General features: G+C 47.7%; 1 protein-coding gene across 1 annotated transcript in view; it reads right to left on the bottom strand.

The window, feature by feature from the left end:
* Positions 1 to 259: 259 nt before the first annotated feature.
* The window catches only part of LOC135101295 (histone-lysine N-methyltransferase 2D-like), a 107,126-nt gene continuing 82,169 nt past the window's right edge, over positions 260 to 25,216 (bottom strand). Inside the window, exons 9-21 of the mRNA XM_064005085.1 lie at positions 23,576 to 24,320; positions 23,086 to 23,179; positions 20,212 to 20,346; positions 15,437 to 15,524; positions 14,418 to 15,129; positions 14,179 to 14,202; positions 12,874 to 13,155; positions 10,391 to 10,563; positions 10,037 to 10,194; positions 7,980 to 8,200; positions 7,221 to 7,401; positions 4,025 to 4,113; positions 260 to 2,773 (exon numbers count right to left, since the gene is read on the bottom strand). Coding sequence (XP_063861155.1) covers positions 1,930 to 2,773; positions 4,025 to 4,113; positions 7,221 to 7,401; positions 7,980 to 8,200; positions 10,037 to 10,194; positions 10,391 to 10,563; positions 12,874 to 13,155; positions 14,179 to 14,202; positions 14,418 to 15,129; positions 15,437 to 15,524; positions 20,212 to 20,346; positions 23,086 to 23,179; positions 23,576 to 24,320 — 3,746 coding nt within the window. The 3' untranslated portion in view covers positions 260 to 1,929. The remainder of the gene's footprint in view (positions 2,774 to 4,024; positions 4,114 to 7,220; positions 7,402 to 7,979; positions 8,201 to 10,036; positions 10,195 to 10,390; positions 10,564 to 12,873; positions 13,156 to 14,178; positions 14,203 to 14,417; positions 15,130 to 15,436; positions 15,525 to 20,211; positions 20,347 to 23,085; positions 23,180 to 23,575; positions 24,321 to 25,216) is intronic.

Here is a 25,216-nt window from a genome sequence, read left to right as displayed (position 1 = left end):
TGAACTGAAGCAAGAATAGCAGAACAAAATAAACTAGCCGGCACGTGATATCTAGTTGCCATCCAAAAGCACTATTAAGTTGCTAGTTTATTCAGCAAAATAAAAGAGCCATCAAACTGCAGCCACAACGGAGGCAAGACTACCCCGCCCCGCTCTCCTTGGGATGGACTGAGCCTGGCAGGGGAGGCTCGAGAGAGTGGCTGCCGCCCGCGCCCCAGCTGGTGTTGTGATGAAGGAGTCTTACAAGAGAAACACCAAGGGTCTTTCAAATAACATGATGTATTTGAAGGTCAACAACAATTTGTATTGTTTACATGCCATGAACAAATATAATGAAATGGAATGTACAGTGACATAGACATCGTCCTCAGAAGCAAGAAAGACACATGCAGGGAGAACACAGACTGTGCTTGACACTGAAGTTTATGGGCAGTGGAGCTCCAAAGTGGCATCCAGCAGCACTGTTTGCCAAGGCCCGTTGTGCATGTTACCTAAAGGGCGGACGGTCGTGGGCGCGCGGCGGGGCGGCACCTGGATGCGGCCTGCCAAACCCTCCACGGTGCGGCCCAGCCCGACCCGTCACCCCGCCCGCCCCTCCTCCAGCTACAATGAGGATAGCAGCTCAACGACCCGCTTAGTTTAGTTAGGTACCCCAGGGAACGAACTAGACCGTTCCGCTTGTCAGGTGGCACTCAATGACACACAATTTAGTGAGGAAGAGAGAATGGTAGCCCCCGCAAGAGCCTCTCAGACTCTGTCACTCTGCCACATCGATCTGGACCCTCCGAGGTGGCAGAGTGGGACCCACATCCGCCCCGGAGCCTCCGAGAGCGGCGGCGCCGGCCTGGCCGGTCACCGCGCCGCTCCGCTCCGTGCGCCGCGGCGGATGAGACTCGTAGAGAATATTGGGATGAGTAAGTACACCAGCAACACCGTGAACACAGTAACAGGATCAAAAAGGATTCCCGAAGTCCGTGCGTCTTTTTAGATTTTCCCTCAGGAAAGTATATTAGTCATGATTCCCCGTAAAATCCTCCATGGGAAGATATCGGTAATACAAGGTGATCCAGGAAAGGAGTCCGGGGAGAGACTCGGAGCTTGGATGGTATCGCGGGAAGATGCCATCAGACAGCAAGGGGACGCAAGTGATGGGGGTCCTTATTGGGAGACAGACTTAGGCAACCAACTTTGGTGGACCTGAATGGCAGTTCTTCATTCGACGAATCGAGTTCGATATGTTATGGAACAAATTATTGAGTAGTGATTTAGTGGCAAGCTTTATGTTGTAACTCTACTCATACCTATAACGTAAGGGCGAAGCAATCAAGATAGTCCGTCACCACTAAGAAGGGGAGGGTCGGAAATCATTAGGAATTCAACCTTCAATAAAGTGTTATCAAATGCTTAAACGAATTGTTCGAGTAAGTATGGACATAAGGCACAATAACTGAGGGAGGAGAGCAAGGTAGAACGTGGCGAGTTACACTTATGTTCATCGTGGTCGTCGCCGGCTGCCGCCCACCGTTGGGAGGAGGCCGCCGGGACAACTGTGCCTCGACTCGCTGAGGGTGAGGAGGTTTCCAGGTGTTTGTGTGGATTATGCTTATCGTCAAGTTACAGGCCACAGATAGTGTTCCAAATATCCTCAGGGAAGAATGACACTGAACCAGCCTCGTGTTACAATACACTTAACCTAGGCAATCGGAGGTACTTAGCATATTCCGTATTTTATACTTAAGTGCACTAGACTTGCCCCCTATTTGTATCACATAATGATGTGCGGATATATTGATATATACTGTTATCTTGCAACCAGATTTGATTTTCATGAATATACTGCTCGATTTAGTGGGACAGTTCTAGCATACGACAGTTGTGTAGAGACACCAACCAACACCTCAACACGAGAACCACAACACACAACACCACTTACTTCCGGTACCGTCTCTGTAAGTCATACTTGCCTCTGTGGGTCTGACTAGTGATTGGTGAGCTTCCTAGATCCTCTAACAACTTTCGCGAGCGTGTCGGCATGTCGGGCAGCAAGGGCATGGCCGGGGTGAAGTCACTCATGGTGTCGCTCAGGCTGTCCGCCGTGAGGGGAGAGAAGTCAGAGAGCCGCTCGTACAGCGCGCCCGTGAAATCTTCGCTCTGGAAGGTGGAGGCGAGGCGGGCCATGGACCGGTCCTCCTCTGTCATCGGGTAATGAGAGGGAGAGGGACCTCGTGAACCATAGTAATGACGGGGCGACGTTCGGGCGCCAGGCGAGCTGCCATAGCGGCTTGGTGGCGACCCTCCCGCTTTGTACGGGGAGTAGCCGCTGTAATACCCGGACGAGGGATCGCGGGCATCCCTCAGGATCTCATCAATAGACCGTAAGACACTGGTGGTGGAGTCGCGCGCGGACTGCGGCGGACTTTGGTCATAGGGCCCGTAGGCTCTGGGGTCATTGTAGCCCAGCTCGGCACTCTCGCGCAGCCTCGCCAGGCGGATTAGTTCCTCGTGCAAACGCGAATTCTGTTCGATCTGCTGCCTCCTGCGTGAGATCTCTGCCTTGATCTTCTGCTTCTTCTCCTCCCGCGATAAGAGGTCGTCCTCGTCATCCGAGGCATAGGGCGAGGGGTGCCAGGAGCGAGGCTTGCGAGGCTTTCTGATTGGCTTTTGGCGAGAGGAGCCATAAATCCCCGGGTCGGTGAGGGTGGAGCCCGGGGTGGAGCTGCGGCCCCACAGGTCTGAGGGAAGCCCGCTCTCTGAGCTGCGCCTTCCCGTGCTCCTTGGGGGAGAAAACATGCAGTTAGACTGACTGGATTCAGAGAACCAAAATCTCCTCCACCTTGACGAATGACTACTAACTAAATGTACCCAGAGTCTGTGAATACATTCCTCCACATTAACAAAAGCTGCCCCAGTGACTAGCAATGAAGTTGGTTGTGTTCGGCAGGGTGGTGAGGCCAAGCCGTGATCCTGCACACAGGTGGTGCCCGGCACAGCCACCCAGTGAGGAGCGCTGGACGTCCGCTGCACGCTGCCTGTCCTCACTGTCTTTATCACTCATCGTCTCAAAAAAGTAGACGAAGAATGTATGATTAGTAGTGAGCAAAGTGTATCCAAGTAAAGAAGTAACACCCAGCAGAGGAAGGGTCATCCAGCACCCTCACTTCACGCCATTACTAGAGGCAAGGAGGAAAAGAAAAGAAAATATGCCCAATAAAAATATACAACGAAAGCTTCTTGAACTCAGAGAATCAGCTTTGCCATCCATGAAAAATGTAAATGAGTTACACTGAAGATGTTAGCTAATGACTTGATCTAATCCACGCTGCGGGTCACCACCACGCCAGCAGGATAAGTGATAGCCAGACGCGTCTGCTATGTGAGGGCTCGGTGTTTGAGTGTATCGGAGGGGCAAGCTTAACCTGGCCTCACGCAGCACTTACACTACAGGAGCTAAAGTACGCACAGCAGAGCACAGTACCGCGTGCACCTAGCGCATGCGTCACCCAGCTTACTACAGGAAGTCGTAATTCTTGCTTCTGATGCAAAAATTCCAAGACGGAGGTTCTAGATCAGTCCTCCGGCCATATTTGCAATAATCAGATATACAAAATTAAGGCTTGCACACTTACCTATCAGTTGCTTCTTCCCATGTTCCTCCTGCGGCGTGATGTGCGGCGGGGAGACATTCGTGTACCTTATCAGACATTTCTCAGTAAGTCAGCAACACATGCAAGCTTTCCATTTTCAAGAAAAAGTGTGAAATGCAGACACACACACAGGAAGGTAAACACAATCTGTAGGAGATGCTGAGGCTGCGTGTTATGTAAGTGAAATATGGTGTAAGTGCATCATTCCCTTCATCTATTACTTCTCCAAATGCGAGTTGTGTGTTGTGTCCACCTGTACCACCACATCCTTGACCTTTCAGACGACGCCACTTCACCTGACTCGAGGCACAGAACATCTTACCTTCGCTGGCTTGTCGGTGAGGACCTGACTCACAGCAAAGAGACTCAAGGAGACTTACCTGCCCATGCTCAGAAGTCTGGCTGCCAAGAGGTCATCGTCATCCATGTAGTTGATGGCAGTGTCTCGAAGAGCCGCGCCGTAGAGGGACTGGGGGGGGAGGGGGACGCGCTCAGATTAACAAGGGGGAAGGGAGCTCTATCTTCAAGGGAAGGAGCCACTTTAAGAAAGGAAGCATTTACAGACACTAGCGTAATGGGACTTGAGAGATAGGAATAAAAGTTTACATATGCCCGTAAAATCACAAGGTAATACTATTTCATCATCTAATAGGCCAGGTAGTAGTAAGTAGTAAAGGGGAGGGAGGTGTTTATATATATATATATATATATATATATATATATATATATATATATATATATATATATATATATATATATATATATATATATATATATATATATATATATATATATATATATATATATATATATATATATATATATATACCAGCCGATAATGTGACATAAGTGAAGAGCGGGAAGAAGGGAGACTGAGAGACGGAGGCACGGAGGGGCGAAGGGAGGACAAGAAGTGAACGTTGGACGTGATACGAGGAAGCAAGATGGGAAGTGTTGAATGGACGAGGACACAAAGCCAGGGAGGTAACGTCTCAAATTAGAGTAACGTGCCGGAGGAGCCAAGGATCGGGAGGAGAAGGAAGCTGATTACGCACTGAGAGGCCCTTGAGCGGGACGGACGAGAGGATGAGACGGCGGGGCAGGGGCGTGAAGGAATGAGTGGGTGGCTGGTGGGTGGAGCACACACACACACACACACACACACACCGAGACATCTTCGGTAAACATGAGTCTCCATTCTCTCTCTCTCTCTCTCTCTCTCTCTCTCTCTCTCTCTCTCTCTCTCTCTCTCTCTCTATCTATCTATCTATCTATCTATCTATCTAGCTCTCTCTCTCTCTCTCTCTCTCTCTCTCTCTCTCTCTCTCTCTCTCTCTCTCTCTCTCTCTCTCTCTCTCTCTCTCTCTCTCTCTCTCTCTCCTAACCTTCACTAACATAAAGTGCCGATTCACACATACACACACACACATACACACACGCACACACACACATACACGCCGAGACAGACTCCCTAACTATTTACTTCCCACTTACCAGCCTATGTTCCACGCCACTTAGCCTTAACCCCTAACTACGTGGTGCAACTGGAGGAACTTGAGGAAAACTTAGGCATGATGTTGATCTGTGAGCGAGGCAGTTGTGGATCTGTAGAACTGAGAGAGAGAGAGAGAGAGAGAGAGAGAGAGAGAGAGAGAGAGAGAGAGAGAGAGAGAGAGAGAGAGAGAGAGAGAGAGAATACTAGAGCAGCCAATTTTCATACTACATAGTACTCAACCGTAAGAACTGAAGGGCGCGTGACAGTTGGTAACACTTCGGACAATACAACTCTATCCATACCTGAAGGATCTCTATAACATTCTTTCGCTTTTTCTTCTATGGGAGAGACATTTACCAGACTTTTTTTTTCCCTCCTTTAATTTATGTTTGCCTCTTGATCTTCCTTATGAACAAAATATGTAAATAATAAGCTATGTATCATTAACGCAACACTTGAAATGGAACTCTCTTTGCCCAATTTATCGAACGGCTTCACTCCGTTAGCTTTGCGAACCCGTGACATTTAAGGGATAATGTCCCTTGTTTAGTATCGAATAATGATAATATAAAGATGATGTTGAAGACGAAACATCAGAGCAATAGTGGAAACACATCCAGCAGGAGAAAGTGGGTAGGATGGCGAGAAACGCTTATTTATAAAGGTTCTGCTCACACGTATCATGATCACGTTGGTGGCTGGAGACAAATCGCAGTCGCTATCATGTTACAATAACCCTTCCAGTTAGTTCAGTGCCCAAAAATGATAAATGTATGACTCGGATAATCCTCACAATTAGGGACCGTATTCCCAAATGTCTCGGGGTCTTGGCTTGGCTATTTCAGCTGGCTCTATTGGAAGTTGTACCTGAGCTTCACGATTGTCTTCACGGATTTAGTGATTTCAACAAGGATTGTATATCATCAATGGGAAAACATCTCTGCGGTCTTAAAAAATAGTCCCTATGAAAGAGTAAAGCATTTCAATATACGGGGAGCCATGAGTGTAATGAGGTGCTGTATTATTGCCAAGTTCAGTGATTTGCACCAAAATTGTATTCTCACACGGTCTGGAACCAAATTTGTTAGTTTATTCCAATATGAAAATATAACAAAAGCGCAAATAAAACTGAAGGCGGTAAAGGAGGCAACGTCTCATGGTCGCAGAGGGACTCTCTCTCTCCATGACAGGCAATGATGCAAGGCAGAAGAGCTGTCAGCTTTCCACGGCAGCGGCCGCACATCGGGATCGGAGAAGGATACAAGAACTAAGTGATTTCCGAAAGGAGCAATTCGTTCTTCGGGATGCAAGAAATCATTGAAGATTAACACAATGACGTCATTCATTGCCAGGCTATGGAGATGAGAAAGCAATGCAGTGCTGTGTGTATTCAGGTCCGCTGCTTCATACGCGGTTTATATTTTATAGGATTTGTACTTTATAGCAACTTTAATGTATTTAGATGATTTAGGCTAGATGAGACATTTCAAGCATCACGGAACACTCGAGTGATTGTGAAACGGAAAGTGATAACACTGGTCATTAACAACGCATATCATCAGCTTCTATCGTAAGAAATTTGAGCCATATCAAGTCTCTCTACGATAAGTCATAGTATTGTTTTATCTTTTTCTACATACATGCGGGGCAGGAAAGCCACACAGAACACTCTGCAGCACGATGGTCAGAGTTCTTGCTCTTGCATAACCGTGTTAGACCCCAGCTGCTTAACTCTCCATCACCAGTATCATCACCAGCCATGAAGTTCACCACAGATTTGGGTCCCCCATCTTTTTGAATGATTCCTTTCAGTGTCATCTTTCCATCTCTTGGCTTCAATGCGTATTGCATCCACTCCTGACGAGGCCAAACAACTGTACAAATACTTCTTAGTGCGGAGTTTGGAATGCGACATGCGACTCAGGACTGGCCAGTGATGATCCGCACACCACGAAAAGGGAAGCATATGAACACCACTGGCTTGGAGAAGGAGAAAGTCCAGAAGGAGAAAGGAAAGATGTGTTTTATCCTCTTCTTAAAAGGAATGGGTAAGAGGAAAGCCCCGTGTAGGCACAACTTACTCGCTCCAGCTCTTTCTCCACGTCCCTGTCCTCCTTAATGGGGGAGACATAGGAGCTAATCCTGGGATCCGACATTTGCCGTCGGTGGCCCTTTCGCCGGTGGTTCCTAGGAGAGGAGTTGGCTGATCCTGTTGTATTGCTCGTGCCAGATGCCATACCCAGGCGACGTTGAATTTCCATTCTAAAAATCGAAACAGAATGACACATGCACGTTATAAGGGGCACACTGCCGCACCAGGAAATACCGCTGAGGGCAAGGCGTGATGAGAAGACTCGTCTGCGAGTTTACTGATTATCGAAAAAAAAGCTTCCTGATTCGGCACTGAGCGCGGAGCCGCCAAGCAGACTGATGAGGTGATGGCGAGGTGTATGGCAAGGGCGGTGGCAAGGCACCTTTAAATGATGACAGTGAAAAATTATCAAAGCTTCACCTCCTCAGCGACATGATCGGCTCCGCATGAGATAGCAAGCACGACTGACAGAACCAGGCGCGCGTCATTGCCACTGTCTTGGAGCTCCTCTACTCTTGCTAGTCAAGTGATAGCAGGTGAAGGAGGCTGGTAATGATGCGGCCAGGCGAGGGATGACTTTGAAGCGCCAACTCTAAGCAGGGAATATTAAAGGACCAGTCTAGTTGCTCGAGAATTACTGGGTTCAAAGCGAAGCCAGATGTCTTAAGACTTGAATTCTCAGCTACAAACAAACCATAATGGAAGGCATCCGAACTGGTCATTTTCCTTCAGGCAAGAGCAGACAAACCTCTGTTTGAGCGAAAGTGATCCTGAATAGCTGGAAGAGGCTAGACGGTCCAGCTCGCGACGCAAGCGGCCGTCCCTCTCCTTGTCCTTCTCCACCAAAGCGCGGCGGCGTTCCTCTTGCAGCCGCAGGAGCTCCGCCTCCAGCATGGCCCTCCGGTCAGTGGTGGTCGACTTAAGTTCCTCCTGCAGCTGGTCCTTCAGGTTCTGCATGTATTCAGGGAGCTGGTGGGACCGATACAAAGGGCCTGAGCATTCCGGCATGCAAGATTTCTGGTCTCCAACTACATAAACCTCACAACCCTCTAAGATTACACGGCAAAAAATCCCTTATAAACCACATGCCATGTCCTGTATTTGTCTTTAATGGAAGATGGTTTATCATTTAGCGTGCACAATGCAAAGCCAAAGAAAAGGAAGTCTAATATAAAACAAGTCTGTCTGAGTCTTTCTCCTTATACTCTGAGGGTCAGTAAAAAAAATGAGGCCCGCTACTCTAGATGGGTCCCTCCCAAAGTCAGCAAGCACATCGCTGGGGGTTGGGGCGGGGAAAATATCGACGACAACCTATCTTGTGGCACGCAAGGGGCAGGCTAGGAAAAACTGTAGAGACACCACGTAGGAGCGAATGGTCTTACCTCAGCGTCGGGCGTCACCACTTCTCTTTCCCGGTCAAGGCTCAAGTGTCCGGCTCGAGAGTCAACAACCCCCTCGCTCTACCCCGCCCTGACCAGCGCTCCGGGGACGCTGTTACTACTGAGGTCATCAAGGGGAGGGTGGGGCGGGGGCTGCTGCTCTAGTCTTGGTACTCAAACTCACGCGGCTACGTACACACACATGCACACAAAGACGCGTCCGCATGCCCACGCTCACACTAGCAAATACATACACACACGCACACACACGTACACACACACACACACACACACACACACACACACACACACACACACACACACACACACACACACACACACACACACACACGTACACACACACACACACACACACACACACACACACACACACACACACACACACACACACACACACACACACACACACACACACACACACACACACACACTATTTCAATGGACGGCTGAGGTGAAATGACAAGCGATGCACCTGACTCATAGAAGGATAAAACACGACTCCTGGACACAACATTCCTAAGAAAAAAAAAAAAAGGAATATCTATATATAATCGAGCTGCTTGGTGAGTTCACTGATGGTATTCTTGAACTCGATCTCCATTTTATTATTAATTTTCCACATGATGTCTTGGTTTTAATACGTATTCAGTTAATGTACGTATTAATCGAAAATATACTCTTTTTTTCCCACCACCCTTTCCGCTTATGACAAGGGCCACTTTACGTAATCTTAGCAAGCCAGGCACGAGCAAACACTGTTCAGACACCCCGGTGTTCCTGTAATAGTATGCAAGACTTTAAATGTATTATATGAACTGAGGTCTTGATGCTTCAAATAGAAACTGAATTAAAAACGTCTCAACAAAGTCCCTTCTTTCAGCTCGCGGAGTGCGATAGCTTCAGGTGATGTGGTGTTCATGTACCTCCCTCAGTATGAGAGACAACCTCGAGAGATGCAAGGTGCAAGCTTCCAACGTGTATTTCTGCCCTCGATAGCTATACCGTATGCTACACGATCTGGCTGAATGGTGCCTTGAATTGGAGACATTTTGTAAGTACTTAATCTTTCCTTTTTCTAGCGGTGGTGTAAATTACGAGTTTCATTTAACTTTGATCCATAATCAATTAACAGCACTAGACACTTTTTTTTTTTTCTTTTCCACCTGGTTTATAGTGCACGAATGCCAAGACTGTTCATTCCAGGCAGGGGCGCCGCCATTCCGACACGACACGGACACCCATCTGTCTCTTCGTCTTCGGAAATATGCAATACAGCAAAAACAATGCCTTAAATTTGGACATGCCTTAAATTTTGGCCTTGAGGATTAATGCACAGTCATTGGGTTTGAGCGGCACCACTTTTCTCGCGGCCTTTTTAAGCGGTCTCGTAACGCGAGACACTTACCTGTGAGCCGTAGTTATCTCCCAAGTTGGGCGGGGTGGCGTTGGTGTAGATGAGGTGGTGCAGATCGGGGGGGAGGCACTGCGCTATACTGGCAGGCAGGCCCGTCTTGAGTTGAGGCCCGCTGAGGGAGGAGCCGCGGAGGCCAGTTCCTGGGTGACCTGTTACACAACCAAGGCTCGTCAAGGAAGAACAAAATACTCCATAACGACAATAGTGTTCTGATGACTCCAAATGTAACCATATCACCGCTTAATCTTAAGAATAATCTTGAAAATTCAATGTCACATTATAAGAGAACTCATACACCTACTTGCTCACAGAAAGACGCCATTTCTTACAGCATCACATAATCACCTGGAATACCGAGAGCTGAGCCGGGCCGAGTGGGCAAGTTGATGTCTGGCATCTTGGAAATGTTGGCCAAGTTGGTCATGCTGGAAGAGGGTCTGGCCAAGCCAAGAGGACCACCGATACGACCGGCAGTGCCCACCGTCCCGTCCAGAGATGACTGACGAGCCAGCTGCGACCTGCGCCAGAGCCAGAAGGTCCACCGTCAGTCAGTCATGTGGAGAGACTCGCTGTGGCCGGTCACTGAGGGTCACCGGCTCACTGGCTAGTAGTAACAGTGCGACCAAAGAGCTGACCACAGAATTTCAACAGCAAAGATATAGAATGTAAAATGAACAAAATATTATTAAAAGTATTCTGTGCACTGCTTATTCAATACAAATAGTATGGCTGTTTCAAAAATAAGTTGTCAGTAAATAATGATATGGAAAATTCTAACACTCTTCTTAGAAAACATTACTACTGAAACCCAAGCAAGTCTGAGGTTGATCCGTGTCCAAAATGTTCCCTCAAAAGACCCGGCAAAGGTCCATCAGGCGGCCACGGCGACCACACACTGACGCTAACACACACACACACGCACACACACACACACACACACACACACACACACACACACACACACACACACACAGAACATGGGTTCATAATATTATCAATCATGAACAAGTTTTCCTCAGGCCACACGTGTAAATTTTACTAAGTTGTGCACGTGTTTGTATTTTAAATAATAATTCAAAATTTTGCTGGCTATGGAACATTGAGAAAATAGTGAATGGAATGAAGAAATTTACAGGAATATGATTGTAGCTTTTCATAATGGAGGAAGTGAAAATACTGAACACTTGTGATCATTTCTCTCACACACATTTGTACTGAGAACATATTAAACACACAAGCCCAAGGAGGCGCAGGACGCAAGACACGTGAGTACAGTAGCGGCGGTCGGAGTGCCCAACAAGCTGACACATGAACCACAAACTCATTAATCAGAAAAAAATACATGCACGTTACTCCATGACCCCATTGCTCCCGCCGGGGTGCGCCTTGCCCTGAAGGAGGCCAGGCAACACCTGTTTGACCAATGTGATCTGACAGTTCCAGGTGTAAATGAGGTTTGCGGACATTACCTGTTTGTCTGTAATGTTAGTGGCGAGGCTCTGGGGAAACAACGTCACCTGGAGGTCAAGGTTCATACTTACGAGAAGAGAAGAAAAGGATAGCTAAGAGTGTGCAGGTGGAAACTTACGAACTGGAAAATGAAAAGACAAAGATTTGCGAGGAAAAGTACACAAATTTGGATCATAAAAGAAAACACCGTGGAAATGGCAGACTAAGAAGTTAACAAGGTTAAGCCGCGACCAAGTGGCGCCATCGCCGCCCATCCACTCTGGAGTGAGGGCGCCGCCTCACGAGCCTCGCTAAGCCCGGCACGTGATGCCTCCACTCAACACTGAAATGTTTGAAGTTTTCCTGTGGCTAAAACGTGATGCATGCCCTTTTGATACCATTGCTATAATGTGGTGAAGGAGACATGACCAGTTATTTGTACTTGACGAGCAGTGTGCGGAGGGAGAGGCGTGGCGCCGGGGCGGTACAGGACGGCGGGAGGAGCCACTTGGCCGCGGCATGTGTTCTAAGATCTCAGGATGCTACACCGGAGTTTATAAACAGAGTGAGGAATTGTGAGGACAGAGAAAGGGGGAAGAGGTACTGTGGAAAGCTCGGCTATAACAGCTGACATCAGGACAAGAGCGAGGCCAGCCTGAGAGGACGCTCCACACCGGGACGCGGCCCAGCCTCCAGGACCTCGGGAGGGGAGGGAGGATGGTGGCGGGCTGGCAGGCTATCAGGCCTCAACTACGAGCCTGGTTAGGACTTTACTTTGTTGTACTTATTGTGAGTAAGTACTTGTTGTTTATTTATGAGAAGGATCTTACGATTTTCATGAATTGTGATGAATTTTTTTGGAGGATAAGATGGATTTTTTTAAATAATTTCAACACCCACCTGAGCCAAAGGATCATGGTTCTGTTGCCAGATGAGACAAAAAGACGGATTGAGACTGCCGCCTCGTGTGTACAGTGCAGGGCGGGATTGGCAGGGGCGGGGATGGCACAGAGTGGGATGAGGCGTGAAGAGAAGGGCGAGATGTGCAGAGGGAAGAAGTATGGCTGCAGGTCACGGGATGGGTGGGGGGGAGGGGCAGGAGGGTGTGGGGAGGGTGTGGGGGAGAGACGGAGGGAATGAACCTTGGAGACGTGACTGAGGCAATACTGTGCATGGCAGAAAGGGGGTGGTGAGTGTGAGAGGGAGAGGGTGGGAGGAGTACCCGGTGCCGGAGCGTTCTTTCAGTTATTTATTTATTTTCATTTTAAAAATGAAGAGTGACACTGACATTATGACGTAACAGTTATCAGTGAGTATTTAGCTGCAGCATTGCTATGTCTTTTTGTTATAGTTTACGGTCTGATACCTCTTCCTCCTACCTGACTCGGTCTTTGGCGTTGAGTCCGAAAGCATTCTTTTTATGAGAGGGCAGCGGCGCTGCCTCTTGGTCAGGCGGCAGGTGCGGCAGCTTCCGGCGCACCCGCAGGCTCTTCTGACTGTCAGTCTCGCTCATAGTGTCCGAGGAATCGTCACGAAGACCCCTTGGGGTTCCTGCCGGGGTGCTTGGGGTCCCTGTCAGCAGGGCCAGCTGGGCGTTCACATTAGCCATGCTGAACTCTTCTGGGGAGGCCAGCTGGTCCGTGGAGGAGCGAAGCAGAGCCCTGTGGTGGACAGAGGAAATGTGAGCACAAAGGGATAATGAGTGTTCATGATGCAATAGTTACCGTGTGTGTATGTGTGTGTGTGTGTGTGTGTGTGTGTGTGTGTGTGTGTGTGTGTGTGTGTGTGTGTGTGTGTGTGTGTGTGTGTGTGTGTGTGTGTGTGTGTGTGTGTGTGTGTGTAGTACCTCAGAGGATGTGCACGTGTACTGATGTGTAATACGGATGCCAAACCCCTTACTGTGAGTGTCTGCATGGGTGTGTCGGGCTGGAGGTCGGCGCCCAGCATGCGGTGTGGTGCTGCCTCGGCCCGAAGAGCCTGGCAGGCAGGAGCCTTGTGCTTTCTTCCCAACCCTCAAGAGTCTCACATTAAGATAAAGTACTTCATGCAGCCTATGGTCAATGCAGTGTTCTTTCTCCTGCAGAGTACTTCACTAGTGCCAATACAAAAAATTAACTCATGACCCAACATCAGACAACAAACAGCCCGATGGCCGCGCCGGCAGTGCCTCGGAGCGTCTCCTGGGCTGCTTCTAATGAACTTGAACACTAGTTTAGCTACACAGTAATGCAAGATATACATTTAAAATTGTGATTTGCGTCTTCATTAACTAAGGAAAATGTACAGATCTGCCTGTTCATTCCTTGCCGATCTCTGTATATTTCAGCTGCATGGCATCTACAGTATAAAGGTACAGTTGTCCTCTACACGATGAAGAGCATGCGGTCAATTCACTGTGTCACCAAGATTAAGAGTAACCTCTACATGAAACAAGCATCATCTGCATGACCAGAATAATAATAGTTTATCCAAAATGTTTGTATTTCCCCTATGCATAAAAGGCAATGATGTGGTACTAATATTGTAGTAAACATGCTACGCTAGTCCATGCAGCATCACTCTGGAACGTTAAGAGCTGACTCAGCAGTTTGTAGCCTTTGGGTCAAGCAATGCGCAAGTCAAAAGTAACAGTAAAGTAGTTTGACCTCCTCTAAAATGGGACGAAATTATGGGTGACTACTTACCCAACGTCTGGCTTGCCTATGCGCCTTGTGTTGCGAGCGAAATGGTTGGTGATTAGTACACTCGTAGCAAGGGCATTATATACACCGAAACATCAATGACCACTCCACATACCGCGACCTAGCACTCCTTATAAACAACGAGCGACACGGGAACGGATCAACCTCACTGCTTGGTGCACTAGGACGGGAGTAAAGGAGACACCCGAACAAAACCTGTGAAAGAAACCCTTTTTGTTTACCTCTGGAGAGACGTGAGCGGCGACTCCGTGGTTGGAATGTTCTGGCCGGGCATCACTAGCACCCGCGGCTTGCTGTCGCTGGTAGCGATAGTCGACTGTTGCAGGAGAGCGGCTGTGGGCAGGCTGTTGGCCACGCGTCCCACGATCTTGCCAGCCAGTTGCTGCTGCTGCTGCTGGTGCTGCAATGTCTGGAGCTGCTGCAGGCCTGCCACGGCGCCCGCTGCATCTTTCCTCATGGGTGTGGGGGAGACCTTGCCCTGCGTGAGAAGTTGCTGCTGCAGGGCGGCGGCTTGGTCCTGGCGTCGCATTTTCTTCAAGTGTTGTGCTTGGTGCTGCAGCTGCATCTGCTGTAGCTGGAGCTGCTGTGCTGGGGTCATCTGCTGGAAGGGCATCGACTGGTTTGCAAGCTGTCCAGCACTGACAACCACAGCTGGGTTCTGCACCAACTGGCCGCCCACCATGGACTGCTGCACGCTGGGCACCACGTGGTTGCCCATCTGAGTCACAGCCTGGCCGGTGGAGACCTGCTGCTGCCCCACCACCTGCCCCTGAGAGTTGATCAGCTGACCTTGGGAGTTGATGCCCGTCGCCTGAGTGCTAATGAGCTGGGCCTGCGACTGAGGCTGCGAGGTGAGGACCTGCTGCTGCTGTTGGTGCTGAGATGTAGCAATGTTGCCCTTCTGTTCCTCCTTCGGTGAGTTTCCTCCAAGACCTACGGCGAAAAAACACCATTAAGACGCTGTAAGTTATAAAATATACATTTAAATCTGATCAGACTCTATATCTAAACACAAACGTTATCAATGTGCGCACCAAAGCCCCACACAGGGAATCACCACGCGAGGCGTTGTTGTGTCACCGGCAGACTCGCGTGTCCCCGCGGCTTACATCGAAGAGTGGCTGCTGGAGTCTTGAACGTTGCTCGCATGTTCAAAATAACAATGTAAGACTGACCCAAGCGCTCCAGGCTCAATGGAGAAGGCGAGGGTGGAAGGAAGGAAGGGGAGGGCACAACCTACCTAGGGCGCGAGTGAAGTCGGAGAGCATGCCGCTGATGGAGCTCTTCTGCTGCGCGCCGCCAGCCACACTGGGGGAGCCCTTGGCATCCTGGGAAGGCAAGGAGCTTCAAGAGTCACAATTGTCGGAAAACGAGAAAAAGGGCAAAGTATACTCAGCTATATATGACATGCGCTGTGACTCCCTCATATCGCCACAATGACTTTTGTTTTGTCTTAAGAATCTGCTTGACATATCTATCAACATTCGTATATAGGAATCCGAAAAAAAAAAGTCTGAAACGGATCAATCAGTCTGGAAGAGGAACCAATATCCAAGCGAAAAGAATATTATCATGCATCGTAAATAATAACAGGTGCAGGGAAATTAATATTAGAGTGTGCGTGGAGACCTTGGCGGTGCAGTGCTGTGGAGGCCTCACGGGAAACACAAACTGTGAGCAAGTCATAACCAGGCGGGCCGTGTGCGAGGCCCCGACCAACCACCGCTGGCTGGGCGAGTGTGGCATCACCAAGGAGAGTGGGCACGAGTACACACACACACACACAGAGAGAGAGAGAGAGAGAGAGAGAGAGAGAGAGAGAGAGAGAGAGAGAGAGAGAGAGAGAGAGAGAGAGAGAGAGAGAGAGAGAGAGAAAGTATGCGGATAAAAGATATACGAAGAGTAATATAGTATACGTAAACAATAGTGATAAACAGACAAGACACAACCATGCATGCGAGCGGCTCGGGACACAGACCAGGGGAGGGAAGAGACACACGCGGGTTCAAACAGTACAGCACCACTAGCCTAGAAGTAGTAATCTTACTCTACTACGGTATATAGTACGTTTAGGCCTTAGCTAGAGGTGCAGAAAGGAGATGGTAATGGTCTAGTTTGCTGACAGGTTTCTGTAGTAGTAGGAAATTTTTTCACTGATCTCTTGTGTGTGATTTTTATTATTATTTTTTTTAATGCTCAACTAGGAACTGATGATGTGGAGCACCGACCTGTAATACTAATGTCATGGATTATTTAAGGACATTGCCATAAAATTAAAAAGAGAAAGAGAGAGAGAAGATTGAGAAAATCCGTATTAGTCCCTTTCCTAAATATAAGTATGTTGAAATTAACATCCTTCCAAATCTGAGCTTAAGTTTCCCTTTTATAGAACCTAGAGTGAGTCACGACAGAGAGAGAGAGAGAGAGAGAGAGAGAGAGAGAGAGAGAGAGAGAGAGAGAGAGAGAGAGAGAGAGAGAGATCTACAGGTTAATTAAATATGAAATTGAAACCACTTTTCTTAAAAAAATAAATAAATAACATAATGAAGTAAAATTAGAATATAAAAAGCAAAGTCTAGATAAAAAATTCAGGTAGGTAACACATCACACTCACTTCCACCGCCTTGCATTTCTCTTTAATCTTACGTCCCCTGATCCCCTTAGACTCCATTAGCGGTCGGGTTTGCTAAGGAGACAGTCAGCAGATCGCGGAGACTTAAGATCGAGGAAAGACGCTAATGAGTGTGGAAGAAAGGAGCCTGACACGTGAACTGAATCATGACTGTACCCACAACACCACTTATAACCTGTAAATCTTGAAGTACCGAGAAAAAAAAAAAGAAAGAAACAGACAGAAGAGCAGATTAGAAAGAAAGAAGAGAGAAAACTGTAGAGACCAAGAAGAGCTGAGGCTTCTAGTGATCATCGTCCTCCTAGCAATAACATAAGACCCTGTACAACAGATTTAAGACAAACAATTACAGGCAAGGATTAGTGGAATAGTATTAAATCACTCTGATCAGGAACGGGTCTCAGGTATGGACTGGACAACAAGGAATGGGACAGGAGAAGGAGGAGGAGGAGCAGGAGAGGAAAGGGAGCTGGAGGAAGAACACAGAGGAGAGGATAGATGAAGGGATGGATAAAGGGGATAGGTTAGGGGACAGAGATCCCTTCAGTCATTATTTTTAAGGGAAGTGAGGCGCTTTCGTTGCCGTTTGGGAGAGTTGAGTGAGATTCCTGCGTTAAACAGCGGGGAGTTAATGGCGCCGGGGAGAGGAACGGGGAGAGGAACAGGGAGAGTAGAGGGGAGGGGAGAAGACGTAGGGAATAAAGAGGAAAGGATGGGTTATTGTGAAAGGGTCAGTCTCGTGGAGGAAGGAAGGCGTTGGGATAGAACGGGAAGTAAGGGAAGAGGTAGGAAAGGTAAATGGGGAAAAGAAAGGAAAAATAAATGAAGGGCGATGGAAGGATGGTGGGGAGAGGCTTCAAGAGAGTGGAAAGGAATGAGAAAGGGAAAGAGAGAAGAGAAGAGATAAGACATAAATTGAAATGAAAGAGAAGAACAGAATACAACTTGAGAGATTGAGAGAAGGGAAAGGGGAGGAACAGAGAGAAGTATGAGACACCAGATCAAGAAGATAGGGAAAAATATTACAAAAAGAAATGAGAAAGAAAGCAGACAGCAGCACAGGAAGATGGAAAATAAAGGAAAGGGAAAAATTATTAGAAGAAAGAGGCAGAGAAGACGTACAGAACAACGGAGGAATGAAACCGAAAGAAAAGAAAACACAGGAAGATAAAAAAATGGAAAAGAAACGGGAAGGAAAGGAAACCACAAGATAAAAAAAGAAAAATATGGGAAAGAAACGGAAATTAAAGGAATGCACTGGAAAATAAAGAAAATGGGAATGACAATCGTATGGGAAGGAGAGGAAAGGAAAGGGATATAGAGCAACGCATCACGTGACCAGGGAGGGAGGGAGGCAGCCTGGCGGGAAGGGAGAGGCAGCGACAGAATGCGTCACACGTCACACACGGCTGTTCTCAGGACATGGTGACACTGACGCCACCTTGAGAAACTGTTACCCGTGACACCAGCCGGGGCGAGAGGAGGCAAGACAGTGCTAGGCAAGTGAAGTCGCGGCGAAGGGAGAGTTCGTCATGAGAGGAGCGTGGCTTTTGTGCGAAGGTGTGACGGGGGGAAAGGAAAAGGCACTGGCATGGAAGACTTAAGGGAGTTTACATCTATCTGACCCGCAGCTTATGAGGTCACGATAAATACCACGTCTTATTTCTTACGCATTCCAAGTTAACTGTCATTAACATTACAGTATTACCAGGACTGGCCACCTTAGTGTTGATTTCTTTACTTGTAGCAACTTTCAGAGGCCACCAAGGAAAGCTACCGGGTGGGAGGGGAAGCATCCAAGGGTTCCTGCGTTGTTGGGACTCCCGCCAGGACCAGCACCAGCACCAGCAGCAGCAGCAGCATCAGCAAAAGCACGCAGGAAAGAGTGAAGCAGGTGGGATGAAGGGGACAGTAATAGTGAGGCAGGTGGGGAGAAAGAGAAAAGCGGAGAGTGAAGCAGTGAGAAGGAAGGGAACAGCAAGGAGAAAGGCAGGTGGGAGGGAAGGAACAGCGAGAAGTGAGGCGGGGTGGAGGAAGGGAACAGTAAATAGTACGGTGTGGAGGATGGAGACAGTGAGGAGTGGGACAGGAGGGAGGAAGGCATTTGTGTTTGTGCTCCGAATCTCCCCTTAACGAATAATTGTGTGTATTGAAAGATCACTATTTACTAGTGTGCTTGGTTCTGGTAAGGGAGATAACAGTAGTGTTTTGATGCTCTGGCTCCAGGAAAAGGAAGGAGAGGAAAGAAAAACTTGGACTAGAGGTTTCATACACACCCGGCCTTTGATCTTAGAAAAAGTGGGTTCCTTTGTTCCTTAGGAAATAGTAAATCTATATATAAGAAAAAAATAGGTTCGGTTACTCGGTGAATACTCTAAAAAAAAAAGAAGAAAAAAAAAGAAAAAAAAAAAAAAAAATATATATATATATATATATATATATATATATATATATATATATATATATATATATATATATATATATATATATATATATATATATATATATATATATATATATATAAACATAAAAGAAAGTGGAATTTTCTTGTGTACACTGGTGGCTGGTGGTGGTCCTGGCGGGCAGTGCGCGATTCCCGGCCACGAGGCGCGTCCTGCCCCTTGGTGCCGGACGGCAGGGAGAGCAATGACCCGCGTGTGTGTGACCGCTGAGTGCCGCTGGCGAGGGTGCCGCCTGCCCCGCCTGTCCATGCCTAGGAGTGGTGGTGGCGCTCCCTTATTCCCACTGATGCCTATTGATATCACTGTTAACTTAGCGAAGTGACGGGAGCCTCATTGGTCAGCCGACACCGCATCGCGCCGGCGTAAGTGACGGCGGCGTGACGCACAGTATATACCCGTGACTTGGACAAAACACACGGTTCAGCGTTGTGTAGTTAATGGACGTGCTGCCGCGTTCCCGCCCATCACCGTGACGCTGTGTGGCGGAGGACTCCGGGGAGGGGAGGACGAGTAACGCTCAGGTTGGGTAAGGAAGAATCAGTCTGGCGTCACGTGACAGACAACAAGAGTCGTCCTTTGCTGCTGTGAGGTTAATCTGACCAGTCAGGTCCTAGATTTATGGCCATTTAGTTAGTACCAGTATTAGTTAATAATCTTTAACATATCTTAAGGGAGAGGATGCTCTGTTTCGATGTAGCCTGAAGCCCCGTGACCCCGATGCCTAGGGTGAGGGTGTTGCTGAGTGGCTGAGGATGATGGTCTCCGCGAGGAGCTGCCTAGGACAGTGTAGCCTACAGTACAGGTGTGGCCCACCGATCAGAGCCGGTGTGGGTGTGACCTGGGGTGGAGTAGTGGCCGGGGGTCGAGGTGCGGGGCGGGGCGGGGCGGGGCGGGGCGCGGGCCAGGTGAGCAGAAGCTTACCTTCCTGCCATTGGTCTCCTGCTCGGCCGCCTCCACAGAGGGAGATACATCCATTATTGGCGACAGATCTACAATGGAGGGCCAAGTTTCTGCTAAGTCTGGCCTAAGCGACTTATTTTTCTTGATACCAAACAGCTGAAACAACGAACAGACAACAGAGACTCAGGGGGGTCAAGGCTCCTGGCCAGGGGCAGGAAACAGGAAGCTCTGATCTGTATCTCGTGTGGAAGCTCCTAATTAGTTCTTCCTCAGGGACTCAACACTACAGATGCAAACGAGTCATTAGTAGAAATAGTAATAGTAGTAGTAGTAGTAGTAGTAGTAGTAGTAGTAGTAGTAGTAATGGAAGTAGTTGTAGTAGTAATTGTAGTAGTAGTAGCAGTAGTAGTAGCAAAAGGTTTAGTACATCTATGATAGTAATAAACATGACCTACAAAAAGGGACACTTAATCATCTGCAAGACAACATGAATATTACAACATTTTAAACTTTACAGCGTCCTACGAGAGTCAGATTCTGGAACTAGGGAGCTATGACAGTTGATGAGACAACCAGGTATACGTACAGGCAGGTACAGAAAAGAAGGCTCAGATGACACACGTGGAGAATGGTAGAGGAATAAGAAAAAAAGAGGATATATTGATAATAATAATAATAATAATAATAATAATAATAATAATAATAATAATAATAATAATGAAAATACACGTGGAGTAGTGGACGGCGTGTCGTGAATGAAGGCAGCCAAAACACAGGACATACGTATAGACCACACCAAAATGAAGGTTACTGAGCGGTAGGTATTGCACGAGGTATGACGAGCGGCAGGTATTGCACAGGACCGCCTTTCCTACTATACTCCTGACCCCCTCCCTTCGCCGCCTCCCCGCCCCTCTCTGACGCCAGGGAGGAGGGGAAGGGAGGGAGGGCTGCAGGAGGGCCAGCCAGACACCAAAGGGTATAAGGGAAGGAAAGGGAAAGAGCACGTTTAAAACATACCCGGTGTTTCGGCTGTTTTTAGATGAAAAGAATAGAGTACTACCTAAGTATTACATAAAACTCACACGATGACAAGGAAAAAGACACTGTAGTAAACTTGTAGACATAGTAAAAATCTTATTAATAAACTCGACTTATTGCATCAGGCCTTAGTAAATGGCTCATGCAGACAGACGCTCTATCCTCCTGTCCTTAAGGGCAAAAAATGCTTTAAAAAAAATTATACTGGCAGATCGGGTAAGGTTCCGCCCTAATCTGCCCGACAACACGAGTCACGCTGCTCACACCACACTCTAGACAAGCTCCAGATAAAGTGAAAGAGAGAGAGAGAGAGAGAGAGAGAGAGAGAGAGAGAGAGAGAGAGAGAGAGAGAGAGAGAGAGAGAGAGAGAGAGAGAGAGAGAGAGAGAGAGAGAGAGAGAGAGAGAGAGAGAGTAAAGAACAAAACCTTACCTGGTGTGAACATGATTAAACATTTCGCCTGAACCTTTACTGTTTTTATTACTATACCACCACTACCACCGCCGTCATCACCACTATGGCTAGTACTGTAACCATACATCGCGCCGCTGCACCGGCAAGTATAGTACTGGTGATGACTTTGGTGGTGTTGAAGAAGCCACGGAAAGGAACAACAGAGTGACTGGATGAAAGCAAGGAAGGGACGCGAATTCTGGATAAAACACCGAAAAAAAAAGTAACAAAGAAAGGGAAAAAATACACAAAAACATGAAAAAACGACGTAAACAAAAGACACCAAACGTTAGTAAAAAATTAAAAAAAAAAGAAAAAATAACCTGTTTAATATAATGAGTCATAACACTCATATCTAAGAGTAGGCGTTAAAAAAGATAGCCTTCCGTGTTAGGACGACGTAATCTATTCACGCACTACTATTTCCTATCACCGCAAGACAAGATGAATATAAACAAAATAGTCACGGTGGTTAGACAAATCTCTTTTTAATAAGGACGAGAGTTGCTGGGCGCGCAAGGAGTCATGAGGCGAAGGAGAAAGAAATCCAAACTACAACTAAGAGAAAACCAATGTCAATGCCGGGAGTGGAAAAACTTAAAGGGTGTAGAGAAAGTAAGGGTGTTGGGAGGACACGGTCTTCTCTCTGTCACCCCCCGAAGCAGCACCGATGACGAGGCCGAGATCCAGAGGAAGAGGAGGAGGAGGAAATGGTGGTGGTGGTGATGGTGGTGGTGGGTAAGTCAGTGCTGAGAAAGGAGGAAGTGCAAGAGTGAGATGTGCCGGTGGTGATTGGAGGACAGAGTAGGCGAAGCTGTGTGTGTATGTGTGTGTGTATGTATGTGTGTGTGTGTGTGTGTGTGTGTGTGTGTGTGTGTGTGTGTGTGTAATAATAATAATAATAATAATAAACGGTTTTGTGTGTGTGTGTGTGTGTGTGTGTGTGTTGGAGGCTACGTTAATAGATCGAGTTTGTCTTCAGAACAAAAATATATACACGAAAAATAATTCAAACTGCAAGATTAGAAAGGAGGTGAAGAAAAGGTGTGTGTGTGTGTGTGTGTGTGTGTGTGTGTGTGTGTGTGTGTGTGTGTGTGTGTGTGTGTGTGTGTGTGTGTGCGCGCGCGCGCGCGCGCTCCGGTGACAAGTAGAAAGAAACATTTCGCTGGTGCTGCTGCTGCCGCTTCTGATGCTGTTGTTGTTGCTGCTGCTGCTGTGATACGCGTTGAGGGGAGGAGAGAAGTTGGAGTAAGAATGACGACGTCTCGCCTTAGAGCGCCGAGGACACTGAGGGAGAGAAAGAAAGAGGGAGAGAGGCGGACAGAGAGACGGGGAGGCGGAGTGTGAGCGATGGAGGGGAGACAACAAGTGGGACAGGAGGGCGGGAGAGGCCGAAGCTTACCGTAGTCTGGCGAGGACGGTCCAGAGACTTGACCATCCCCGAGGTGGTGACCATCACGCCACCTCGCATCTCAGTTGGGGAGTGTGGTGCGGGCCTGCAACATATGCACGCAGGCTTGCACTTGCTGAGTATGGATCACGCACGCACGCACGCACGCACAAACGCATACATAAACACACACACACACACACACACACACACACACACACACACACACACACACACGCTCACACACACACACATCTCCAGATACAGAAATTTAATGAATATGAATTCTAATAACCTCTGAAAGCAAATGATGATGAGGCTTATTATACAATGACAACAACAGTAATAATAATAATAATAATAATAATAATAATAATAATAATAATAATAATAATAATAATAGTAATAATAATAATAATAATAATAATAATAATGATGATGATAATACTAATAATAATAATAATAATTACAATAATAATGATAATGGTGGTGGATGACTGACCTGTTGAGCATCATGTTTGGGCCGTGCATGAGGCCGTCCGCCATGCCGTGGTGCTGCTGGCCGTACAGGTCCTCACGGGACAGCGGCTGTGAGGGAGGGGAGATGCCCGTGTAGGCCGTGGTGAAGTGGTCTCCCTTCATGCCTGACAAAATGCCCACCTTCTGTTGTTGTTGCTGTTGTTGCTGCTGCTGGAGGTTATGCTGCTGGTGCTGCAGGTTTTGCTGTTGCTGCAGGTTATGCTGCTGCTGCTGCAGGCTCTGTTGCTGGAGATCTTGTTGGTGCTGCAGATTCTGTTGCTGTTGTATGTTGTGCTGTTGCTGGAGATTCTGCTGTTGCTGTAGATTCTGCTGTTGCTGTAGATTCTGCTGCTGCTGCTGCAAGGTTTGCTGCTGCTGCTGCAGGTTTTGTTGTTGCTGCAAATTTTGCTGTTGTAGGTTTTGCTGCTGCAAATTCTGTTGCTGTAAATTTTGTTGCTGAAGATTTTGAGGCTGCTGTTGAAAAGGTTGCTGCTGGAGGCTCTGCTGCTGCAGATTCTGTTGCTGAAATGGTTGTTGTTGCATTCCCTGCATACCAGGCTGTTGCTGCTGCTGCTGAGGCTGCATTCCTTGCTGCTGCAGATTCTGTTGCTGTAATGTCTGTTGAAACGGCTGCTGCTGCTGCTGCTGCGGAAGTTGCTGAGACTGGGAGAAGGGTGGCTGGTGGTGCTGCTGCTGAGGCGGGTGTTGGTGACCACCTCCATCTCCTTCTGAGCGACAAGGATAAGAAGAGGGATTAGAGGAGCAGAGGGCGGGGCGGGGGTAGGAAGGAACGCGCAGTGTCAGGATGGCAGAGGAGACACACTCAGACAAAGAGAAAGAGGGAAAAACGAATGCATAATAGAGGATCAACAGTATTACACTCACAAGAAAGTAATGACGTTACAACTAGTGAAAGTATCGGCTTCATATCATTACATACTATCGCTGCTTAGTATTATCATCATGTAGCTTTTAGGTCAAGACTGTACAAAGGTAACTCAGCACCAGCAACAGCAAGACAAACCTGCTATCTCACTCCAGGGCTAAAAGGGAATGAAAGAGTTAAGTCCAAGACAAGTAGATGGTGATCATAATGTACAGGACTAACTAAAGTAGGTTATTATATGTACAGAGTTATGATTACACGACGAGTGAAGCGTTTATGGTGTGCGCTACGGTGGTGCAGAGAGAGAGAGAGAGAGAGAGAGAGAGAGAGAGAGAGAGAGAGAGAGAGAGAGAGAGAGAGAGAGAGAGAGAGAGAGAGAGAGAGAGGGAGAGAGAGAGAGAGAGAGAGAGAGAGAGAGAGAGAGAGAGAGAGAGAGAGAGAGAGAGAGAGAGAGAGAGAGAGAGAGAGAGAGAGAGAGAGAGAGAGAGAGAGAGAGAGAGAGAGAGAGAGTGAGAGAGAGAGAGAGAGAGAGAGAGAGGGAGAGAGAGAGAGAGAGAGAGAGAGAGAGAGAGAGAGAGAGAGAGAGAGAGAGAGAGAGAGAGAGAGAGAGAGAGAGAGAGAGAGAGAGAGAGAGAGAGAGAGAGCTACAGCTGCGCTCTTACTGTTTGTCATCTAATGGCCGTAGTAGGTTACTAGGAGGAGCGTGTCACTACCTAAGTGTGTGGATGTTACTATTCT

Source organism: Scylla paramamosain, chromosome 1 (assembly GCF_035594125.1).
Source record: "Scylla paramamosain isolate STU-SP2022 chromosome 1, ASM3559412v1, whole genome shotgun sequence".
NCBI lineage: Eukaryota > Metazoa > Arthropoda > Malacostraca > Decapoda > Portunidae > Scylla > Scylla paramamosain.
This window is presented reverse-complemented; position numbering and strand designations above follow the sequence as displayed.